The sequence below is a fragment of the Crocodylus siamensis genome, chromosome 4 (assembly GCF_052110815.1).
Source record: "Crocodylus siamensis isolate JL-2025a chromosome 4, ASM5211081v1, whole genome shotgun sequence".
NCBI lineage: Eukaryota > Metazoa > Chordata > Crocodylia > Crocodylidae > Crocodylus > Crocodylus siamensis.
The window spans coordinates 236,130,880-236,153,224 of NC_143398.1; the positions used below are offsets into that span (position 1 = coordinate 236,130,880).

At 43.0% G+C, this 22,345-nt stretch overlaps 1 protein-coding gene across 1 annotated transcript in view; it reads left to right on the forward strand.

The window, feature by feature from the left end:
- The window catches only part of CFAP221 (cilia and flagella associated protein 221), a 39,858-nt gene extending 18,742 nt beyond the window's left edge, over positions 1-21,116 (forward strand). Inside the window, 18 exon segments of the mRNA XM_090045920.1 lie at positions 3,275-3,434; positions 4,048-4,171; positions 4,276-4,387; positions 4,660-4,768; positions 5,348-5,435; positions 7,372-7,461; positions 9,255-9,350; positions 10,281-10,377; positions 11,656-11,789; positions 13,166-13,246; positions 13,977-14,084; positions 14,193-14,360; positions 15,096-15,254; positions 15,688-15,785; positions 17,619-17,711; positions 17,932-18,054; positions 19,299-19,364; positions 20,571-21,116. Of these exon segments, the coding sequence (XP_089902046.1) occupies positions 3,275-3,434; positions 4,048-4,171; positions 4,276-4,387; positions 4,660-4,768; positions 5,348-5,435; positions 7,372-7,461; positions 9,255-9,350; positions 10,281-10,377; positions 11,656-11,789; positions 13,166-13,246; positions 13,977-14,084; positions 14,193-14,360; positions 15,096-15,254; positions 15,688-15,785; positions 17,619-17,711; positions 17,932-18,054; positions 19,299-19,364; positions 20,571-20,694 (2,030 nt within the window). The 3' untranslated portion in view covers positions 20,695-21,116.
- The last annotated feature ends 1,229 nt before the right edge of the window (positions 21,117-22,345 follow it).

Below are 22,345 nucleotides of genomic sequence, written 5' to 3' on the forward strand. Positions count from 1 at the left end.
TATAGCATTTCATTAGCATAACAACAGTAGTAATAATACCATTATTATAAATTATACATAAATCTCCTCCTCCTTTGCCTTATGTCAGAAACTCTATCATGGAATGGCAACCACTTCAGGACCTCTTTATACTGCCACACTGGTATAAAATTCCCATAAGCATAACTAGGGTTCAGGCCTGATGGATTTTGCAGATACTGGGAGACATTCCACTTGATCAGTCACCTAGCTGCATGGCTCTCCATTTGCGGAAGGGATTTCCCACTGTGAATCAGACCCACATGCTGTGGGCTCATTGACTTGTGTACAGTGAGTCTGCTCCAAAGCAGACTTCTAATTAGAACAATTAGAGTTAAGGCAACCCTCATTAACACTTTCCCAGGCCATGAGAAAAGTTAAATAATAGCTGGATGTTACACAAAATCCTGGAAGCTTTCGCCTGTGCAGTAGCGTGCCAGGTGTATATTCATAGAAAATTGAATCATGCATAAATTAAAAATTCTGCAGGAATATAGAGCTGGAACTGCAGCCGGTGTAAATTGGCACGGATCCAGTTCACTGATCAGCGGGATCAGCGCTGCTATTGACCAACTGAGAATTTGACTCTTAATCTTTCTTTAGGAGTGAAATTCAAAAAAGGTGATTCTGACTTCTAATTAGAACAAGTCAGAGCAGGCATTGGGCTCGTATACAGGCATCCAAAAATATGCAAATAGAGATATAGCGTGGATGTAGACCAGGCACTTAACTCCCACTGAAAGTCAGAGGAGTTAGCTGTCTGTTCGGATTTACAAGTTTTAGGCACCTAAAAACCTTTATATGTTTGGTCCCTAGTGCCTCAGTCCCTTTGACAATGAGACATAGCCTCTCAAGGATACAGCCGCACAAGCAAGTCACTGCAAGGTAAGATAGGATGTGAGGTTGCGACCCATTGACAGCTTCACGGTAACTGCTTCTGTGCATGCTCTTGCCCTGCTGTAAGCATGGGGTAGTTGACTCCTCCATGAACAGTGGAGCAAGTCACTTCCCACTTACTGAGCAGTAAAACTACGCACAAGCAGTTATTATGGAGCAATCAATGAACTGTACATTCGCACCCCAGTTTACCTTGCGGTAAGTTGCTCGTGTAGTTGTATTGTCAGTTAGATCAATTCTTTGGGAATCTCACTTAGAATAAAATCATGTGACTGGCTGGTCTCTTCTTAAATTTGATATATACATGTACTACAGTAAATGGAAGCTATGGGAAGGAGACACATACCTCTCAGCTCTTTCATGTTAGACCTTCTGAATTTTAGTCTGTTGGCTTAGCATGTTTTCAGTTACACACACAGGAAAGTTAGAGGTCTTTGCCTCCAAATGATCTGTTTGATGCTCCAGCAGTGGAGTAGCCTTTTCTTTATGCAGTTATCCATTAGTCCGTTACTTTGTTTCCCAGTACAGAAAAGCATCATGCCACAAATGGGGATTCATAGTGTAACAGATGGTCTGGATTCATTCCCAGCAGTGATATGTAGAATAAATTCCAGCATAATTGAACTAGGGCTAGTCCTAAAATTAGATCCAAAATATTATTTGCGATAGGAAGCAACAAAGTTATGTTCTCCCAAACCCAGTGGGAAAAGCGCTAGCGTCCTCAGCTGTTTTGTTCTTACAAATGGAAATAAATGATTGTAGGATTAGGAGCTATAATGAGTTTAGGCAGAGAAAGCAACTGGAAATCAAATGTGCTTGTCACCAGTTTAGGTTTCATCATAAGAAATCATGCAGACAACATGTTGCAAATTGGTAGCGCTCAGGTTAAGTTGTACCTCTGTACACCTAATTTACCCATTTATCACTTTAACATTATCACTTTCTTTCAGTAGAAAATTGGGTCACTTTATAACATTCTTTATGGAGCCAAGTTAGCTGACATGTTGTTAATGTCCCTGATTATATCACATGCATATTTATGGTGTCTACTGGATGTGCTTAATCTAAGGTTTCCAGTAGGGTTTACCCATAACCAATTGACAGTGTTATGCATGAAGGTTCCTCCCTGCACTGACTGCTAAACCATGCTTAACATTTTAATTATGAATCCTCAGGTCATGGTCTAACATCACTTTATTTTCTAGTTGAGGCAAGCCCTCCCTAAGTTTAACAAAATCGGGTCTTTGTTTTTTGCATGTTTGTTCTTAGCTCACAACTTGGGCAGGTTTTAATTCTTCAGATGGAGCTAAAGTTGGAGCTATAGCAAATATATGGCTGACAGAGGATAGCATACTCTTCTACCTTCTTTTGAGTTATCCTTTTAAAATGCTTTCTTGAATTATTGACAACTGCTTGTAGGAAGTACAATAGCACATCAAAGGCAGAACAGAAATTTATTATAGGTGGGCTGAAACAGGGTTGGATTGGGGTTAAATTTTCTCAAACCTCCTTGCATGGATTTTGGATTTGCAAATTTGCATTCAGAATGGTTCCCGTTTTATCCAGCTGAATTCATTTGAATGGGCCTAGCTCTGGGGGGAAAAATATAAAGGGGCTTTGATGGAGAAAGTTAAAACTAAATGGAAATATTTAAGGTGCTGAGTGCCTCCAACTCCTACTATAGTCACTGCTCCCTAGAGCATCAACAGCAATAAAAATACCATAGGAAAGGAAGCTAAATGTTCGTTAAAAATATAGGAGACAGGAAGCGAGGCAAAGGTTACTTTAAAGAGTAGGAAATGAATGTCATGGGAGGTTAATGTATCTGTTGAGCTGAGTAAATTCCTTATCTCAGGAATGATGAGAGCAGCTAGAGCCTCTGACAAAGGATTATGCAAAGTGTTCCTGGTTGTAAAATAGCGCTTAAAAGTTTTTACCAAACACTGGACCAGATAGCGAGGAAATTTAGAAGCATTAGAGGAAACCCAGAGAAATCCCCAGGCTTGCGAAAGGAATAAAAAACCTGTTTATAATAACTTGCTTAAGACAGTGTAATGTGCCAGAGGACTTGAGAGTAGCAGATGTGAGTAGAAGCTTTTAAACATAAATAGTCTTTGTCATGCTCACAGTAGTAGCAAATTGTGCATCACAAGTAATGGTTCATCTCTTTACCATTTGAAGCTGTTGCCAATCACAGGGGAGTGGGAGGTCTGGCAATACATGTGATATGTTTGGGCTGAAATATGTTCCAGCCCTTCTGCCACCAAAACTTGCAGCAATATATTATTTTTAAAATGTGCTTAGCAAATAAAGTCCCATTTCTGTGTTAATTCAGTATGGTTCTCTTCCCCTGTTATAGGAATAATTCCAGCCAATGGGAAAGTGGAAGTTGTCATAACATATTCACCACGTGAGTATGGAACAGCCCAGATGAAAATGCAGTTATGGATTTCACAATTTAACTCTAAGCCGTACACATGTGTATTCACAGGAACATCAACACCCTTTCTGGGCTTAAGGTATATGTGCTTGATCTAATTTTGTATTTTTTTGCCCATTTCTGTTTTTGAAAAAGCTCTTTATAATATAGATTTTCGTACTGTTTTGCATAACAGTGGCACCATGCTCTGTTTCAGCACTTATGCCAATACACCAAGTCTCTTGATAACACAGCAGTCTGCTTCAAACATGGGACTGCAACAAGGAAAACCATAACCCCTTAAAATAAGTTCCCTGGCCTTGTAAGTCAGCTCTGGTCCCTTTTTCGGCTCTTCTCAGCCTCCTTCAAGATGTATATGCTCTGCGAGGGTCCAATTTGCAAGGTTCTTAATATCTCCTAAGAAGTGCTGAGCACCCGTAATGCCTGTTATATCTGTCAACCCTCTTCAACTCTCATTGCTCAATACTCACAAGATCAAGGTCTTTAGGGTTAATAAACTTTCTGAGATTATCGCTTATGCTCCTTTGGGAATAGGGAAGGAGCAAAATTAGGAAATTATACTTGATCTGTACTTTGGGAGAGACCATTACACTATTCCTGTACACCTAAAAAGCATACAAAGACAAATGGTAGGCTCTTCATCCATTATGAGGATGCTAGTTTAAAGTAGCACATGTTCTTCTGAAACCCAGGAAAGAAGAATTTCAAAAGCAGAAAAGTGCCTCAGAGAAGAAACCAGGTTTAGCTGGGAAACCAGTGGTGCAGAAAAAAGACCAGTTAAAGCACTCTCGACCCAGCGCTTCCCAGAAAGTAAAGGTACAAAGAGCTGGGAACCAGAAGCTCTTGTCAGGGGATGAGACTACCCCTTGTTCTTTATCATGCACATGATGGATTTCTTTCCATTCATTTTTATCCCATAGGAGATTGAATACCAAAACCTGAGATTCCCAACAGATCTATCAAATCCCCATGCTGTAGCAACTGTTTTGATTCAGGAACCTGGCAAATTAAAGATTAAAGACTTGAAGGAAGGTAACATAATGATACAATGCATGATAAAATGAGCCAGAATGGCTTTCTTGTGCTGTTACATTTCTAACAGATATCCATATGGGGATCTTGTTCTTAAAACTGATGGGAAGTTATGGCCCTGATTTCTGAAGAAAATGTCACCTTAGCTGTACCTTTTATATATGGGCTCAGTTATCACAGTAGATAAGTTTTCCTCATAAAAAATTGATCTTCATTTTGCAAAGATGTCTAGTTTGAGGTCTCATATAATAACTCCTTGGTCTCGTCTATAGTTCTGTGCCAAGGTAACGAAGGAATAAAAACAAGGCAGATGAAGGAAGCAGTGTTTGCACAGAAGGTCAAACAAGACATTCAGGCAGAGGAAGCAAATCAACTTAAATGGTGAGTGTTAATTAGTCAGCTTTATTACCAATGGTAATGTTTATTTAACTATGACAAAACAAGCATTGTTAGTTCAGACTTCTTTCTGCTGGTTCATGTCCAGTAGGTGAATTTTAAAACTGAATTTTCTTGTTTTCCTCACATTCTTTTTCCTTCTGTCTGAGAGAGATCTGATTAGTAATCTGTAGTAGGAAATAAGTTCCTGGATTTTCTTTACAGTCATTCAGCAGAAAGCTCCTGGAAACTTTGTTCAAGATTTTACTTTTCTAGCTCTTGATCTTGTATCATTCGCATCAGGGGGAGCTTTCCCATTGAGCTGAAGGAGCCCAGAGTCAGGCCCACACTGAAATAGCTCAAATCAATGTGAATAAAAAAAAGTAAGGCCTCCATTAAGGAAAGCAAGTAATCATATCTTCCGCTTTGAGCCATGAATTGTCCCATCTAAGTCAAAGAAACATCTCCCATGCTTAAAGTTAAGCACCTGCTTTAGTAACGGCAGGAGAACTTAGGTCCATTATTCTTTAAGTGAAACAAGCTGTACATTGGATAAAGGTTTTTCTCCTCCCTGCTGTAAATTAGGCAAGTTCATAAAGGCAAAGATCCAGTTTCTCTGAAATTGAAAAGAGAGATTATTGAAGAGCGACAAAGAGTGGAAGAACAATATAAGGTTAGTCTTCATTGTTTATGCTGTGTTTTTTAAATCTGCTTTACAGTCTGGACTACATAAAACCAACTAAAGAATGAAGAACCTGTTTCTGATTGCTCTTTAAGTAGGTTGATGCAAACCTGCCTAAGCTCTGCAATGTTCCCATATCTATTGAGCTGTTATTATTTCTGTGTAGTAGTCTGTAGAGTTTTCTGCAAACAAATGAATGAAAGACATGGCTGCTGTCCTAAATAGCTTACAGTCTAAGGGTCAAACCCTATAAGCACTCTCACACATAAGTATATCTTTTCCATATGAGTAGTCCTCCTGGCTTCGGTGGGACTATGCTTGTGATTGAAAGTAATTAACATATATGTATTTGCAGTGTCAGGACATACCTTCCAACAGCACTATGTAAATTAAAATAGACAAAGGAAGAACAAAAAGTTGGAGGAGGTGTAAAACCATGAGAAATTATGTTGCTTAATTAGCTACGTGCTTATCCTGTTGGCCTCACTACTTTTGATGCATATTTATTCACTCTCTGGCTAGTGATCTAGATTCTGCTAGATTCCAAATGTTCTTCGCCGTTTGATCTGTCAGACAGAAACAAGATTAGTTCCCACTTCTTTTTGTCCGGGGCATATTTTTTCCATTGCTCTAAAGTCTTGCTCAGTTGTCTCCTTCGATCCTCTCCATGGTGGACCAGAAGCTCAAACTACATACGAATGACGGTCCACAAGACACGTAAGACACGGGCACATGAACAAGCTACTGCCAGGAGAATGAAGGCAGGCATTTGCAGCATGTCAACTACTCTGCGGTAATTGCCTATCTGCTCTTACTCCGTGGGAAACGAAAGCTAAGACACACTGGCTTAATGGAAGGAAGACACGTTAGTATGGGTTAACGTAATTTCCCACAAGATAAAAGCGTGCACATAAACAGTCACCACAAAACAATTGATGGGCTGCAAAGCCCCGTATCCTTATGCCTCATGGTAAGTTGTTTGCACGCCTGTGCTCTCAGCTGGTTTGTGTTCCATCATCCTAACCACATGACCTGCCTACCAAAGTCCTTGGGATTTCACTACGTATTTGTTTTAATGCTTAATAAATGTAAAGGTTTTATTTAAAATGATGAAAGGAAACTTGATTGGGCATGTGACTCCTAGGAAGACAGCCAGCAGTGGAGTGGAACAAAAGGCCTGACGGTGGTCTGCAGGGGAGGGGAGTGGAGCCAGGAGGAAGAGACTAAGTGGAAGAGTGAAGGGATGGAGGTGAAGGTTGGGAAGGCAAATACAAGTGGTGTAGCAAAATGAAGTAGAAAGCATCAGATCTGGTGGCAGCAGGGAGTACCTCAAAAGACAACAGGAAATCAAGTGGGGGAGGGGATTAATTGTATGGCAACGAGATACTGAAGACAGGTCAAAGCCACCAAATGGTAGCAAAGATGTCAGCCAAACAGCATAGCCTGGGAAAGTGGCATCATTAATTTAGTAGGCCAGATGGCTGTTCGGTCCAGTAGCGTAAGTGGATCTTACAGAATAGTGGGGTTAAACAATGAGAGGGAGTTCCGTGAGTTAATCTGAAGTCAGTCTGAAAGCAGGGGAGAAAAGCACCTTTTTAGTCTAACTAAATTATTTTATTAGTGGACGGTAGGAGAAGGCAGTTAGCCCAAGTCATTCTGCCTGACTCTGCCCTTAGCCCTGACCCTGCAAACTCATGGGTTTCCCTGGGTCTTCCATTGGTATGGGCATCAAGACACAGAGTCAGGCTCAAAGAGTCATACCTCTTTTTTCTGGTCAGCTCACTCAAGTACAGTGATCGCCAGCCGTACGATAGCAAGGCATGAAGCCTCCATTTGGTTGGCAAATCTAGATTAAGAATTAATGATAGCTAATGAGGAAATATGGTATTGGTTATATTGCACTGATGTGGCCCATCTTTTGAACTAGATCAAACGAGGAGATCCTGTCACTGAGAAGGAGTTTCAGAGGAATGAAGTGAAAGTTTCTCTCAGGCGTGTAATCCGCTCTGTTGAACAGGTATGCCCATATTATTCTAGCCAGAGGTGACCAAACTGCAGCATGCATACCCCTGCTGGGATCAGAGGACTCTTCTCACCTTGAATGATTGCACGAGCACAGAGGTTTTCTGGTTGATTGTGTCCAGTAAAGGCAGCCTCTGTATGGCATGGAGCACAGTGGCAGATAGGGAGGGAAGCAGAAGGCAGAGCAGCAGATCAGGCAAGGAGCACAGGGCAGCAAGCAGAGGAGCCGTTTAGGCAGGGGGAAGGGATCAGAGTGGCACTCAGGGAGGATGTGGGGCTAATTTGTGACACACCCTCCAAAAAGAGGTTTAGCCCCACTCCTGACAACATAGCTGTTTTAATTTGTCCGTATCTTTAGAACGAAAGCAAATTTCTGTACTTGTGTATCACTTTCAGTGCTATTTTTCAAAGGGTAGGGCTCGCTGTACACCCAGTACAGCACAGTGCAAACAGCATCGCAAGTGCAGCTAAGCAGACAGGGGCATCTGATGTCAATTGTGCTCTGCTGCTGCTATAAAGCAGGGCTGTCCAAACTGCAGTGGCCCAATGTGTCCTGTAAGTGCCTAAATCATGGTTGACAGGGCCACAGGTTCTGTGGCAGGGCAAGCAGTAGTAGCACGCCCTGCCCCACAGCTGTGTCAGTGTAGCCAGCACCCCAGGAATTAATGCCACTATTGCTTGCCCTGCTGCACCATTGCTTGCCCTCCAGGTTGAGGTCCCCATTGGGGTCACCTTTCAGTAATGGTAGTGTTAACCCTGTGGGTGCTGGTCAACCCACTGCTGAATCTCTAGGTCAGGATCCCTATTGGGGAGGTCTTTTGGCACTGGGGTAAGTGGAGGCAATGTAATCAGCGCGTGGAAGTTAACGCCACTGCCATTCACTCCACCACCAGAGGTGGGTGGTGTGGCCTGCGAAAATCCCTGCAGTTCAGATCTTGCCAACCCAAGAGTTAGACAGTCTTGCTATAAAGGATAACATGGAGGCCTGACCAGAATTGCAGAACAGTGGTTTGTAATGGTTGTAGGAGCTGCAGCTCTCAGCTCTTTCATAGTTTCATATTTGTTAGGGGCTGGAAAGGACCTTACAGATCAGCGGGTCCAGCTCCCCTGCACTTGGGCAGGAAGACTGCTGAGATCAAAGGACTCTTCTTACCTGGAATGATTGCACGAGCACAGAAATTTTCTGGCTGCTTGTGTCCTTTTCTTAAACTGTTTGACCTGTGGGGAATGTATTCAGCCCATGATATTGTCCTTGTTACCTCTGCTTGCGCCCTTGTGTGCTGGGCCAGATTTGGATACCAAGGTCCAACAGTTTAGTTTGGAGCATAGGCCAAAACTGCTTTCAGTAAATTGAATCAGAATGTTGTCACTGATTTCAACAGGATGAAGTTTGGCCCTAGCATCATTAGAGCAGTGACGTAAGTTTGGATTGACATTGGTATGAGGGAAATCAGAAGACAGTCAGCTTTCTTTGAATCTAAAGAAATTTCATTCATGCTGAAGCTACTTTAGCTTTTACATTAGTAAAGCAAGAAAGTATATTATTTCTTCAACTGTTTTAATAGTAACTTTCTATTGAACCTATTGATGATGTCCATTTAATAACTGATGGTGTGATAGGGCAAAGGGAGCAGAATGAGTTTATTAATTACTAACTATTTTTACCTGGTATAACCTCAATGTTAGGCAATAGCCAGTAGATGCAGTCCAAGGAATGCATGCTAGAAATTCCTCCATTTTTTGGTTATAAAAATGATAATCTTTTCTCATTTTCTGTGAACCACACAGTGTCCCAGTGTTCAACCCAAGTTTGACCTCCTCCTCAATGATCCTTGGGTCAGCAGACACAGGACTCGGAGGCGGTTTCAACAGACAGCTTGCAAGGTAATTTGAAGCAACCAAAATTCAGTCTGAGAACAACACTTGTAGGCTAAAAGTTTCTATCCTCAAAGAGCCAACCAACGTAGCCAACAATCAACACTAATATGTTGTACCTTTAGCACTGCTAACAAAATCTGTAAGTAATTAGAATAGGTCAATATAAAGCAGACACAAAATGCTAACAGTTCAAAACAGAATTTTTACAAAAAAAGTAGAAAAAGGAAAGAAGACAGAAAAAATCGTTTTTTCCAAATGTGAACAAAAAGGTGGTTCATGAAACTAAACACATTGATTTTACCTGGCCACCCTACAGTTCTGCCACTCACTCCCCACAAAGCCAAACGCAACAGCTAGTAGAAAGTCTCAATCTCTTGGCGGCCTCAGAGCAGAGTTAGATACATGTCTTAAAGATGTAATTCAGTGAAACTCAAGTTATGTGCAATGCAGGCAGAAATCTGTGGTCTGTGACCTGTTCAGGAGATGATATGGTCTAATGATCCTTTCTGGCTTAAGTATCCATGAATCCCTGTTACCAGAATAACATGCAATGCTCTGTAAAAGGAAAAATTCCCTTTAGGGTTGACTCTTGTTTTACAGGGGCCATACCAAATCCGTTGCCCCACTCCAGCAATTGGATTCCTATAGGAAGATCTGTGTATCCAGATAGACCCAGGTATATGAGCAGGGCCTGTATATGCCATTTGCATGTAAAATAGTTTTATATTTTGGATATACCTGCCACATATACCACCCTCCCCCACCAAAAATAACCTAGGAAAAATTCTAAAATGGATGCATATGTCAACAAAAATCCTGTCACCAGAAGTCCAAGTGGCTTTTGTAGGATAAATAATGTTGTATGTACTATGAATCAGCATAAACATAGATTATTTAGTTTATTATTAACTGGAAGTCTTTAAACAATTATAATAGATCCTGATTCAGTGCCGGCTAAATCGCGTCTTACTTTTGTTACGTGAACTAGTGAGAGAAACCAGAAGGCAAAGGGATGAGGAAAGCGCCATATCAGGTAAAGCATAAGATAAAATATTTGCCTTTTGGTTAATCTGAATTCATGTTGATTATCACAGGCACTCACACTCTTGCCCACTTTCTTACGTATACACTCCCTCTCTCGCACTTACTCACACTCACAAAGAAATAATCCCTGCTCAAGAAGTTATAATCAGAAGACATGAGTATTACCTGACAGGTGGACAGAGGTGATTTCCATGAGCAACATAGGTGGTTATTTGTAGGGCAGGGTGATACTTTAAAGGCTAGCGTCTGATGAAGTAGTCAGTCACCTGTGAAAGCTCACGTCTCTCTGAACCAGTTACTTTCTAAGATGTCACCCTGTCCTACCTTCTGCCTGGAGAAATGGAGAGGTGTAGTCAGCATGCACATTCTTTACAAGCATTGAGAACAGCTCTAATTATTAGGATCCTTGCAGTATATCCATTGTTACTTGGGAGGTCATCAGGTAGGATGTTGGTCTTGAGGGGGAAGAGGTGTTAAGGACCCTCAACTCAAGCAGAGGAGCCCCTTTCATGAAGAGCAGTGTCAAAGGTGTGAATAGGTGTGTTTGAAAAGCAGACAAATAGGTAGGCAAGACTGGCATCACTTACGGAGAGGAAGGGGCTAGAAGGAGTGCAGTAAGACAAGGCAGAGTTGGGGAAAGATTTCGAATGAAAGGAATTGCTAATATGTGTGAGGAGGGAACTAGAAGGGGAAAAGCCAGACTTCCAATGCCGACAAGGTTCTTTGTGCCGTTACTTTTATCTTCTGAAACTTTTCCTGTACGTATATATGCTCACCAGTATTTGCATGGTATCAGTCTGGGATCTGGATGAGCTACAAAAAATAGTGGAGCATTTCCATATAATGTAGTGGAAGTACTACAGAGAAGTTACTCGCTTTATAACAATCAGGAAAGGAAAGAGGTTTTTGATAAACCATAGCCAGGGCCAGCTTTCAAGACAGAGGTCTTGGCCCTAGCCAACAGTGGGAGTTTTATGGCTTTCAGTAGAAAGGGCACATAAGACTTAAATATGTGTCCTGCACACAGTTGAGGTGAAGCAAATGGAACGCAGTGCTTTAGAAAGGGAGAAAAGAAGACAAGAGGTCAAAAATGCCTGGTAAGGGGGATTTGAGACTGGCTTGTTATCAGATCTTCGTGATAATCTTAGCACTGTGCCTGTAGCACAGTGAGTCTTCAAGTTAAAAGCCTGTTTGCGGCTTGATGTATCCTAACTGAGTTATCTTACCATTTATTACAAGATTTTGGTTCTTTTCCCGCACATGGCAGAAAACAGCATTTTCAAAGCCTTGATCACACCTATGGGTGAGGAGCAAGACAACGTCACTTCCAGCTTGTCTGTGAGTCGCGTATTACCTTTTGACTTCCCCATGTACCATCCGCCTCAGAAGTCTGGTGAACTGGTAGGTAGCATGGTTACAATGGCAACAGATAAAGTATGGTGGATCTAGTTCTCTTTTACACTGAGGCTACCTTACCCTACTTTGAGACTTTAAATAGGCTTTAATGTGAGGATAAATATAATACACAGAGTGGGGCAAAACAGCTTGGCTTGGGATATTGTGTCCAGATCAATAGATATTATAGTTCAAGTACTGTTAACACCAGTCAAGCTACAATAGTTTATAGATTATATTACAGACCCCCCTTGTCTTTGGGGGGGTCTGTATAACTGAGGCTGGGCCTGAGCTCTCCACCTTTCCCATTTCAAGAATAGTTGAACATCTCCTCTTCATTTTGAATTGATGCAGAGATAGAAAAAGGTGATGAAAACCACACAGCTGGATGCCTCTTGCTTACAACTGCAGGGCATCTGGGACAAGAGATGCACACACAGCAATGTTATATGAAGAAGCAACCCGGCTCTGAGGTCACTGTAGATTAACCTTCATGTTGCAATTTTAAAGTAGAGGTCAGGACATAAGACCAGACGTTTTAATAACTGCAATTCCTAGCTCATCCCCAGCATTTTGCATCAGAAGATTGCAAAATGCTTTACAGAGGAGATGGATGGTATTGTCTCAATTTTACAGCTAGGGAAGCACAGACCTTCTGTTTTGCCGAAGGTCACTGGATGAACCGGAACTAGAACCCAGATTTCCTAAACCCCAGTCCAGCATTTTACCTGGTAGGTCTCCCCTTATTCAGTCACTACTGTAGTAGTTGCCTTACAGATACCTCTGCTACAGAGTTACAGACTTCTGTATTCAGACAAAGGCAGGGTCACGAACATGGCCAATCCCATTGGAGGCCTTTCTAACCTTCTCAGCTAAAGCCCCCAAGGGCAGCACCTACCAGAAAGATGTCTGTGGGCCCATTTGAGCTGGTGCTTGGATACACATCCGAAACTCCACGGACTATATAATCAATGGAGACTCCTTCAGCATCACAGATACTGGAGAACTCATCTGCAAAACAAAGGCTCTTCATTCAGCCCAATACATTTATTAAAAATTATGTTGAAATTGTGAAAAGAATAGGGAATTTTTACATTGTAGTAGCTGATTTTTTTTTTACTGTTGCGAAGTTCACAGCAGCACAGCAATGACTAGGAGTGACTGAAATATAATTTTTCAGCAAAAAAACAAAAGGACTGAAATGTCTACCAAAAAAAGCAGGGAGGAAATGTGTGCAAGATTCTTCCCTTGTGTTCAACTGGCTGAATCAATGGCTTATTTTGTCTGAAAGAGAAAATGCTCATTATACTTTTGTGTCTTATGTCTGAAAAAGAAAATGCTCATTATACTCTTGTGTCTTAAAAGACTGTGTGTTGTTGCAGGCTCCTGATGCTCTTGGCCCAGTTCCTCTCAAGCCTTTAGACATGAAAATCAAACATTTTCATCCCTTCTACAATTTGCAGGTCAGCCACTATCACTTGTGCAGCTGTCTCAAGTTACTTTATTTCAGCAGGGCTAGTCTGACATAAGACATATGGTACCACATTTGGTGCCTAATCACTGGCCTTCTGCTCAATGAGAGCTTCCCCTGCATATAAGCTAGTTGCATGTAAGGGTTGGTGGATCAGATTGCCAGTGTTTTGGGTCAGTTTTAAGTACGGCCTCATCGGGAATACTGTGCCCCATTTTGGTGGTCTGTGTTCAGGGAGAAAAAAACTCAAACTGGAGGAAGTGCTGAGAAAGGCCTCTAAGGTAATGAGGGAGATGGAGGGTCTCTCTTATGGCAGGAGACTAGAAGAACCTGGTTTTTTTAGTGTATCAAGGCAAGGGCTGGGTTAGACACCGGGGAGAACGAAGAGCTACGTAAGTGAAATGACGTTGATCAGGCACAGCTTCTCTCTACCCCTTTGATCTCATACTGGTCGTGCAAGAATTTACTAACTCCAGATTATGAGTATCGCCTCACACACAGCCCCTTTTGGAAGAACAGCAGTGGACGTAGTCCTCTACAGTTCATGCGATTGACCTGGGCTGGTCCAGGTTTTTAGCAGATATCAAGCATCTCTTACATCAGAGATTAGGTGAAACACCCATGTTTCCATACACATCATTCCATACATGAGCTAACAGACTCTTCAAACACATTGAACCGTTTTTCAAGTGTTGCGCTAGATCCTTTTTCTTTGTACCTAGGTTCCTCAGCACTTCAGCATTATGAAGTACCAGCCGTTTTGCACACAGCATGCCTCAACAAGTTACAAACCGCAGAAACTTTCCCGACCACTGAAACAGGGAGCCAAGGTAATAGGTCAACCAGTAGCCATGACTTAACTTCAGTGCACCCCATCTTGTCACAATACTCCATACCCAAAAGCCAACTAACAACCTTTGTCTTCTTCATTGTTTAAGGATGAATTGATCACAATAGTAGCCTCTCCTAAGGCCCAACTTACTCCTACCTCACCTCAGAGGGATCTTCACAAACATGAATCCATGGCAGAGGGCACGAGCCTTTTAAAACTGGCACCACCCAAAGCCTTACTCCAACCTCCAGACAGTCACCCACTTCGTGTTTTTGTAAGTAGGGGTCGGCTCTGATAAAGCACCCAAGAGCAGGGTGGGGAGAGAGGGAATGGAGGTTTGTTTTACCAGACGTTTGGTTTGGAACTGGAGGGCAATTGTCTAGGCTAGACTTTGACCTAAGACTTGCCTACCCTAGTGCCAGGTTGTGTTGTCAGGCACGTCCCTCATATCAAGGTCCTGCAGACCCCCACCCCCTTAGCAAGGTTCAACCCCACTGAGTGGGGATGGAAAAGCCTAACTGGGTTTAAGATGGCACTTAATCAGTTTGTGAAGGGGATTATGTGGCACATTTGCCTTTGAGAGCAGGTGGCTGGAGCCAATGACCCAGGAGGTCCCTATCAGTCCTACATGCTCAGAGAATTTGGGCCCTCCTTCATGTGCCGGGAGAGCACACCTGCTATCACAAGGCATATGGGAGTATAGCTTGTTCTTCCCTGGCATCAGTCCTGCATGACAGGAAAGCTATGGCCTAGGCATCTCCCCTGATGGACAGCAGAGAGCTTGGACAGGATAAAGAAGGTAGTAGACCTGTGATCAGGGGTTGGGAAGAGAGATCAGGTGTTGAGCTGAACAATTCGTAAGAGGAGAGCAAAAGTGGAACAGAGGCGTTGGAGGCTGGGGATGGGATTTCTGCTGTTTTTCTCTACAAGAACTGATCTCTCAGAGGCAGACTTGTTCATGGGGCTTGGAGTTACTTTTTCTGCATATGTTTTTCGTGTTTGCTTTTAGAATCCTACTCCAGGGCTGTCAGTTTTTATGTCGCCTTTGCCCTATTCGGAAACGAACATTGAATATCATCTTTGCCCTCACCCAAAATATCCAGTCACCAAAGAATGCCCGAAGGGATCCAGCATCCCGATGACACAGAAGAAATTTCTGCATCGCAAGGTACAGACTTTTTGTTTCCTTGTGTTAATACTTTTTCAGGGCACGGGGCAGCAAAGGATTTGTCTTGTGGAATTAAAGGGGAAGATGAATGGTTATCCCAGCTGGAAGGCATTTCAAACTGTGTCACGTATACAGCATATTATTCATCATTAGCATTTGCTGTTAGATGGAGTGATTGTTGCAAATAGATCATCCTCCATTAGGTTTCCATGTCCCTTCTACAGCGCTAGGGTTTTCCCTACTATTCCCCTTTTCGCCTCTGCTGCACTGATGTGACCTTTGGCCTGGAGCTTTTATCTTTTTGGGTGAAGAGAACTGAAGCCTGCCAAATGCACCCTTAGCTGGCAAAACCAGGCCCTCTCTTCTGCTGTCTTCTATCACACCTTTTTCCAGCATGTGGCATTTTATAGGCTTGATCACTGTGTCATTTCAGGAAGTCATCCGAGGAGTAATGAACTGGAGAAGATTCCTGCCACTGGTGTATTCTTGGTCTGACACTCCCAATCTGACAAACCCAGCAATGCCTTACCGGTAAGAAAGATTTAAATACAAAACATCTTGGCTCTGGGGCAGATTCTGCCGTGTCTTATCTCATCTTACGCAGTGTCCCACTGATGCAACCAGGACTACATGAAATGCAAATTAATACTCAGTGGTTCCAGTCCTGTGGCAGCTGCAGTCAATGAAAAAATTCCCATTGGGAATCCTCCCAAAGGGACCAGGCTCAGTGCAAGTAAAGGGGACAGTCTGTCCCGATTATAAGGGTTCCATCCCAGGCCTTTTGGAGCATGAATGGTTTCTCCTTCAACCCCAGGCCAGTGCGAGAGTCACTAGCAAACCAGCTCCTCTTACCCTGCAGTCGAATGCCAGTAAGACATGAGTGTGCAAGACACTAGTATTTAATGGCAGTACCTGTCCTCCTCAGCTCTGCTGCTTCTCTCCTCCTGCTCCCATAGTGCTAACTCAGAGGAGGTAAGGGACATGTTAGCTCCAGTTGGAGCACTTAGGTCCCCAGTCCACCCTTGTTCAGTGGACTTTCAGACATGGCCCTTATGAAGTCAGTGGGTGTCTTTCAGTCATGCATAACTATAAGCATATACAGCAAAAGCTGTGTTATTTGGCATTTTACCAACCGGAAAGCTCCACTAACCAGCATCTGTCAATGCAAATCTTCCTTCTGAGGGACGCGGCACTTCCGGTCTCACTGCTGCTAGCCAAGCCCACTTCTTCCTTGTGGACCACGGCCCAGGACAAAGCCGCCAGTGCGGGGCCCCCCTCCCTGTCCCCTGGTACGCTGACGCCAGGGAGTGAAAACCCTGGTGCACTGGACACAGCATATTTGATTAACCGGCATCCCCCATTCCCGGGGGATGCCGGATAACAGAGCTTTTACTGTATTTAAATGCTTCTGAAACCAATGCGATTTCAGCAGGTGCCAGTAAGACACTGATATTTAAGACTCTGGGATCTGATGGCAGGATCTGTCATCCAACACAGTACATCACATACTTCAGGGCTTCATAGGACTGGAGACTTAGAACTGACTACAACTCCCCACTGTACTGGGCAGCTTAGCATGCTGATAGCTGAATGAAAACATTTCAAAGCCTGCGTAGTTGAAGATAATCACCAGACCTTTATGTAGACACAGAAATCAATGACCTGGAGTCAGTGGGAACAATACACATTCATCACCTCTGAAAATCAAGCCATCCATTTAGATGGCTAAATATATATTTAGGTGCCTTGCTTCAGGCACCAAATCTACAGATTCAGGACCTAATAGGCATCTCTCTGTCTCGCAAGACAATAGTATTACTCCAAGTAAGGCATCAGCTCGCTGAATGTAATCCTGGCTTGAAAGAGAAAGCGAAGCTGGAGTGACCTCTCCAGGATGCAGAAGCCTGGGCAGCGTATATGGAGACACTGAGCTGTGCACACACCAGCGTCCCCTTCAGCCTTTCTGGTTTAATCCAGAGGAAAGGCAGGTGTTGGCTCATTTGGAAACAGCTTGGCTGCAGGAGCTGCTGGAAGAAAGGAGATCATCCATTTTTGTCCACTCCATGATAGGGTGGACCAGGTTCTTTAATCCTGGTTGGCAGCCAGTCTAGGAGTGGAACCGAGTCCATCCGATAGATGGGCTGCTGTTCTAACATAACTAGAAAAGGATATTCACTGTTATAAAAGGCCTTTTTAAAGAACAGAAGTGCATTTTGTTAATGTGTATACTTATGAAGTAACTAACTGATATATTTTAAGGAAAGTCTAGCAGGATCGGAAACTTAAGAGAAGGTGCAAAACCTTTTGTTGTCTGCTGTTACTTATCTTACCCTACTCAAATGTATGATTATGTCACTTCCACAGCAGTGATCCCTACAGTTTAGATATGCTTCCAAGTGAGGGACCTCCGATGCTGGACGAATTACCTGAGAGGGACAAGGAAAACATAATCGACTAGTAAGCTGGCTCTCTTTTCTCTCTATTTATTTGTCATATTCTGTTTTGAATTGTAAGCACTTTGTGTGCATTTCAGCATACTTCTGTACACATAAAAGACAAAAATGTGCAGATGGTCCCTCTTGCATAAAACTTCCTGTTGTTTCTCCAGGCTAAAACATTGGAAAGATTAAAAATAAAAGGTAAAAAACTAAGTTTTTTCCAACTTACTGAATTTTAGTGAGACTGATGATGAGACTGAGTTAAGGGTTGTACTCACTCCGGAGATGGTGAAAGCTGAATTTCCACAGATTGAACGCCTACCACAGGAAGAAAACAGAAGTAAGCCAGGGAAAGAAGAAAGGTAATGGCACATTTATTGAAATAGAGGGAAGAAGCTTGGGGAGGATTTTAAGGGTGACCATCTTGTTTCGGTGTTTGTATAAGCCCAGAGTAGAAGTGTCAGAGCAACTCAATCAGTGAGGTTACATTCAGATCTTGCACATAGACCTGGTCCATAGTCCCTTTATTACATGCATGAAGACTTGAATTTAGTCTCAAAATTGAGCCCACTCACTCTTATTGGTGCATTGCATTTTCCTTAATAGTTTTGTTCAGGCATTTGCCAAGGTTGGGTTTTGCCTTTTAATGACTTCTAATGACTCCTCTAGAAAAAATAGTCAAAGACACTAAAAACTCCCAGTTACTTACCTATACTCATTTCCATTGTGTCTTGGACACCAGCCAATTCTTAAAACATTACCTTTATAAATACAAATTACTGTGTCCTGACAAGTCATAATTAGACCCCTGTCTGGGAAAGACAAGGGTCCCATCAGGTTTTGCCAGCTATTTCCATCCTCTAGTGCTGAGGCCCTGCATCCCCAGATGTGTGAAGAGATCCTAAGAGCCTGGAGGCTGTGTGCGTTAGATGGTTAGAAATAAGGCTAACACAGATGCCTTGACTTCAAGGGGCACTAAGCAGAAGCTCTGAAGGGATCAAGGAGGGGCTCTAGATGGGCGTAAGTGGTGCTGAGGGTGTTAGAAGATGTGAGCAAGGCAGCAGAGGTAAAATGCAATGGTGAGCATAGCCCTGCAGAGGCAGGGGACACTGTGCTAGTAGCAGTATGGTCTGGAAAAGGAGGTGCAGGGTGGGCAGCAGGAGGTCTCATTTCTAAACCTGTGCCTGACTGTGGGGAAGCTGCATCACCTTTCTGTACTTTGGTTTCCCCATCTGTAGAAAAAGGGGGTTATGAGGTTTGCCTCTGTATGTGGTTAATCCTTGTACACTGCTTTGAACAGACTGAGGTTTTCAAAGCCATGTATGAGATTGAATGTCTGATTCCCTTTAACATTAAAGGAATCAGCTGTCCAGACCCTTAGGAAGCATAGTTGCCATTAAGCTTTATTTAAATGCTGAGCATCATGACCACTCTAATGTTACAGTGCTAACATTGTTTATTGAAACTAATTTGCAGTAAATAAGCACATGGTTTTATTGATGGGTTCCTAATGGCTGATTGAGTGCTGCTTTCTATGTCTCCTTTCATTGAGCTGTTCAAAGGATTTGGGGTAGCTTATACTAAATAGTGGCCTTTTTCTCCACAGCGATACAGCCCTGGATGGCAAACTTGTTTACTCCAATGCAGTGAACAACCCTACTTCTCCTTCTGGGTAAGCAGATGTGCAAACATAAGAGTCATTCCTTTAACAAATCAGTATTTTCCACAAAGCTGAAAACACGGGCCCATGTGAAACCCATCTTGGAGACTGATGTCACATGTTTTCCATTTCAGTCGGTTTGGGAACCTCTGTACCAGCCAAACGAGCCTGTGCTATTTAAGACCAGTTTGCAAATGAGCACAACGTCCTGCAATGAACATTGGGTATGGGCTGCTCATTGCATCGACTACAGCACTCATCTGCTGTTCTTATTGTCGTGGACACTGGATTGGGCCTGAAATGCTTCCTAATAAATTATTGGCTCCTCATCTCACAGCTGGACAGGAAACCTTTCCCCCCATCTTGTCACGTATCAAAAGCTAAGCCAGTCCAAGGCTGTTCTTAAAATCTACTAGTAGGACGTTTTCACTGTCTCATCATGAAGAGGGGACCCATGACCTATGGAATGACAGAGTTCATGGATCTCTTGGCCATGCCCTATCATCTCTTAGGCCCATTCTCAAGTTTTGGTGCAGTTGTGGAAAGAGCAACTTCGTAAGATATGGGTCTTCTGTTTCTTCCCAGCCACGCTCGAGGTTTTACTACACCATTTTTTGTATTCTGGTTGCTTTAGTCATCATGGGCTTTTCCATGGGCAAGCCAGAGACTGCATCTTGTACAATAAAGATTGTGGTCAGATTAACTTCAAACTCCTTGGGTTATGAAATCCACAGAGGCACAAAGGCTGTCACAAAGGCAAAGAAATGCAATAAGAACAGCAGACAACAGCTCATGTATTCTCAATAAAAGGCTCTTCAGCACTATTGTTTCACATATGTGGGGGCTGTGTGAACGTGTAAGTGTGTGTGTTTCAGTGCCGAGAATGGTGGGGCTAGAACAATACTCTTTTCCTTACTGTACAAATTTACCAGGAGCATTTTTATTTTTTAAATACCCTCTTGAAATTGTTCCTGGTATATTCTTACAAGGAGAGCAGTACTGTCTTAGTAGAGTGCACACAGTTCTTTTTACACATTTCAACACTTCAGATACTCACATAAAATGCACTTAGGCATCATTAAAATTATCTCCTGGCCTCAAAAATGCAAGCTGTTGTGAATGTGATACATTGGCACGAATGTCTTTGGCTTTATCAGTATTTTATGGCATTGTACTAGCATTGTTATCAGTACAAATGACTTTCTCAACCTCCTGCAGAGAAGTGAAAGACTCCCTGGAACTGCCTTCACAAGTTCAGAATAACAGACTCAGAGAGAGAGTGCAAGCACAGGTGGAAAAAATGAAGTTGAAAGCCATCAACAAAACCCTCGTCCTGGAGTAAGTGTTATTTCACAGATTCCACGGCTGTGGAGCAGGTTTTCTGTCACACAAACCTGCTGTATCTCTGCCCCAACCTATCACTGTTTCAGACCTCGGGTATCTGCACAGTGCAGCTAGGAAAATTATGTTTAACTAACACAGCAGCTTCCCATCAGTTCTTCCGGGCTCTGTCCAGGGCACTCGCTGTTTATGCTGAATAGGAGCTCAATGATTTTACTTACCAGGGTTTCTTCCCTAGGTGCCTATTCATTTGGCATTGGAGTTAAGTTTGCGAAAACCACAGCTCTCACCACCAGCATGTAAATAGTTTGTACACAGTTTTATTGTTTGCCATATTTTCAGTGGACTTTCCTTGCCACGAGCCTTGGTATTGTTCCATGCTCTGTCTGAGAGTGCCCATTGCATTCAAATAAAACAGGAATAATCAACATCAAGAAATGGTTTGGGTTTTATTGTTGTTTTATATAGTTCTGACCTAGACTTGCCCACATGCTTAAACAAATGCTCTGGCTGAGCCTGGGTTTTTGTGCAGGTGGGCCACTGACTCTCAATCTCTGCCCAAAGCAGGCACGGTTCTTGGGTAAATTCAATATCTTTTATTAAACCAACTCAAATAGTCGGAAACATTCTTCTTAGCAAGCTTTCTAAGAAGAAGAATTGCTAAGAATAATTTTTCCAACTATTTGAGTTGGTCTAACAAAAGATATCAGATTTACCCACAGAACCTTGCTTGCCTATGTCCTTAGACCAACACAGCTACAACCTACACCCCTTGACCCAAAGCAGGCACTCGTGCTTTGTCCTGGGGGCATGACGGGGTGGTGAATTAAACCATGTTATTAGCCAGGAAAAAATAACCCCAAGCAGGTTCTGTCTGGATTCCAGCAGTCAAGGAGTTATCAGCTAAAGTATGGTGCAGGCCAAGTCCTTGCAGGTGGACTGCATTTAGGTAATGGTGCCAGAGCTCCTGAGAGAAGGAGGAGAGGGGGTGGTGTTGAGAAGAGCTCCCTGACTGCTGGAAGGGGAAGTACTGAGCAGGCAGGCTCACTGACGGGTTAGATGGGGTTTGGTTTTGTGGTTGAGTGAGTAAGGTCTGTTTCTGGGCCCCAATTGTACTGCGTTTGCATTGTAGGCTGTTGTATTCAAAGTCCTGAAGAACAGATGAGAGAAAGGCCCTTAGGGAGCATGCCCCTTCCAAACTGCTCCTTTACCCCATGCAGGCCCTTCTTTGGCCCGAGGCAAATTTGTTCCTGGGTATTGCCACACAAGCCAATCTACACTCGAATTTCAGGAAGGTCGATTGTGGATGCCTGTAGTGCAGGGAGCACCTCCTTACCTGAGATGTGCATGACTTTTGTTGTGCAGCTCGTATGTATAGTTCTCTATCATGGGCAAACTGCATATGGGTGTGCTTGCTGTATCCAAGAAGAGCTGCTTGCACAAGTTGAAGCGTGATCTGAGATGTATGAAACCGAGAAAACCGAAGTTGGAAATCCTGCGTTTTAAGTCTCTTCAAGCTGACAGAACAGAGCATTATACGTTAGACTCTGTGCTCCATTCTACAAACACGGCCCCTAGAAAGCTTGTCAGTCGGGGAGGATAACTAATGCGGACAGAAGAGTAAGCCCAGGGCATTTGGAAACAGGGAGCCT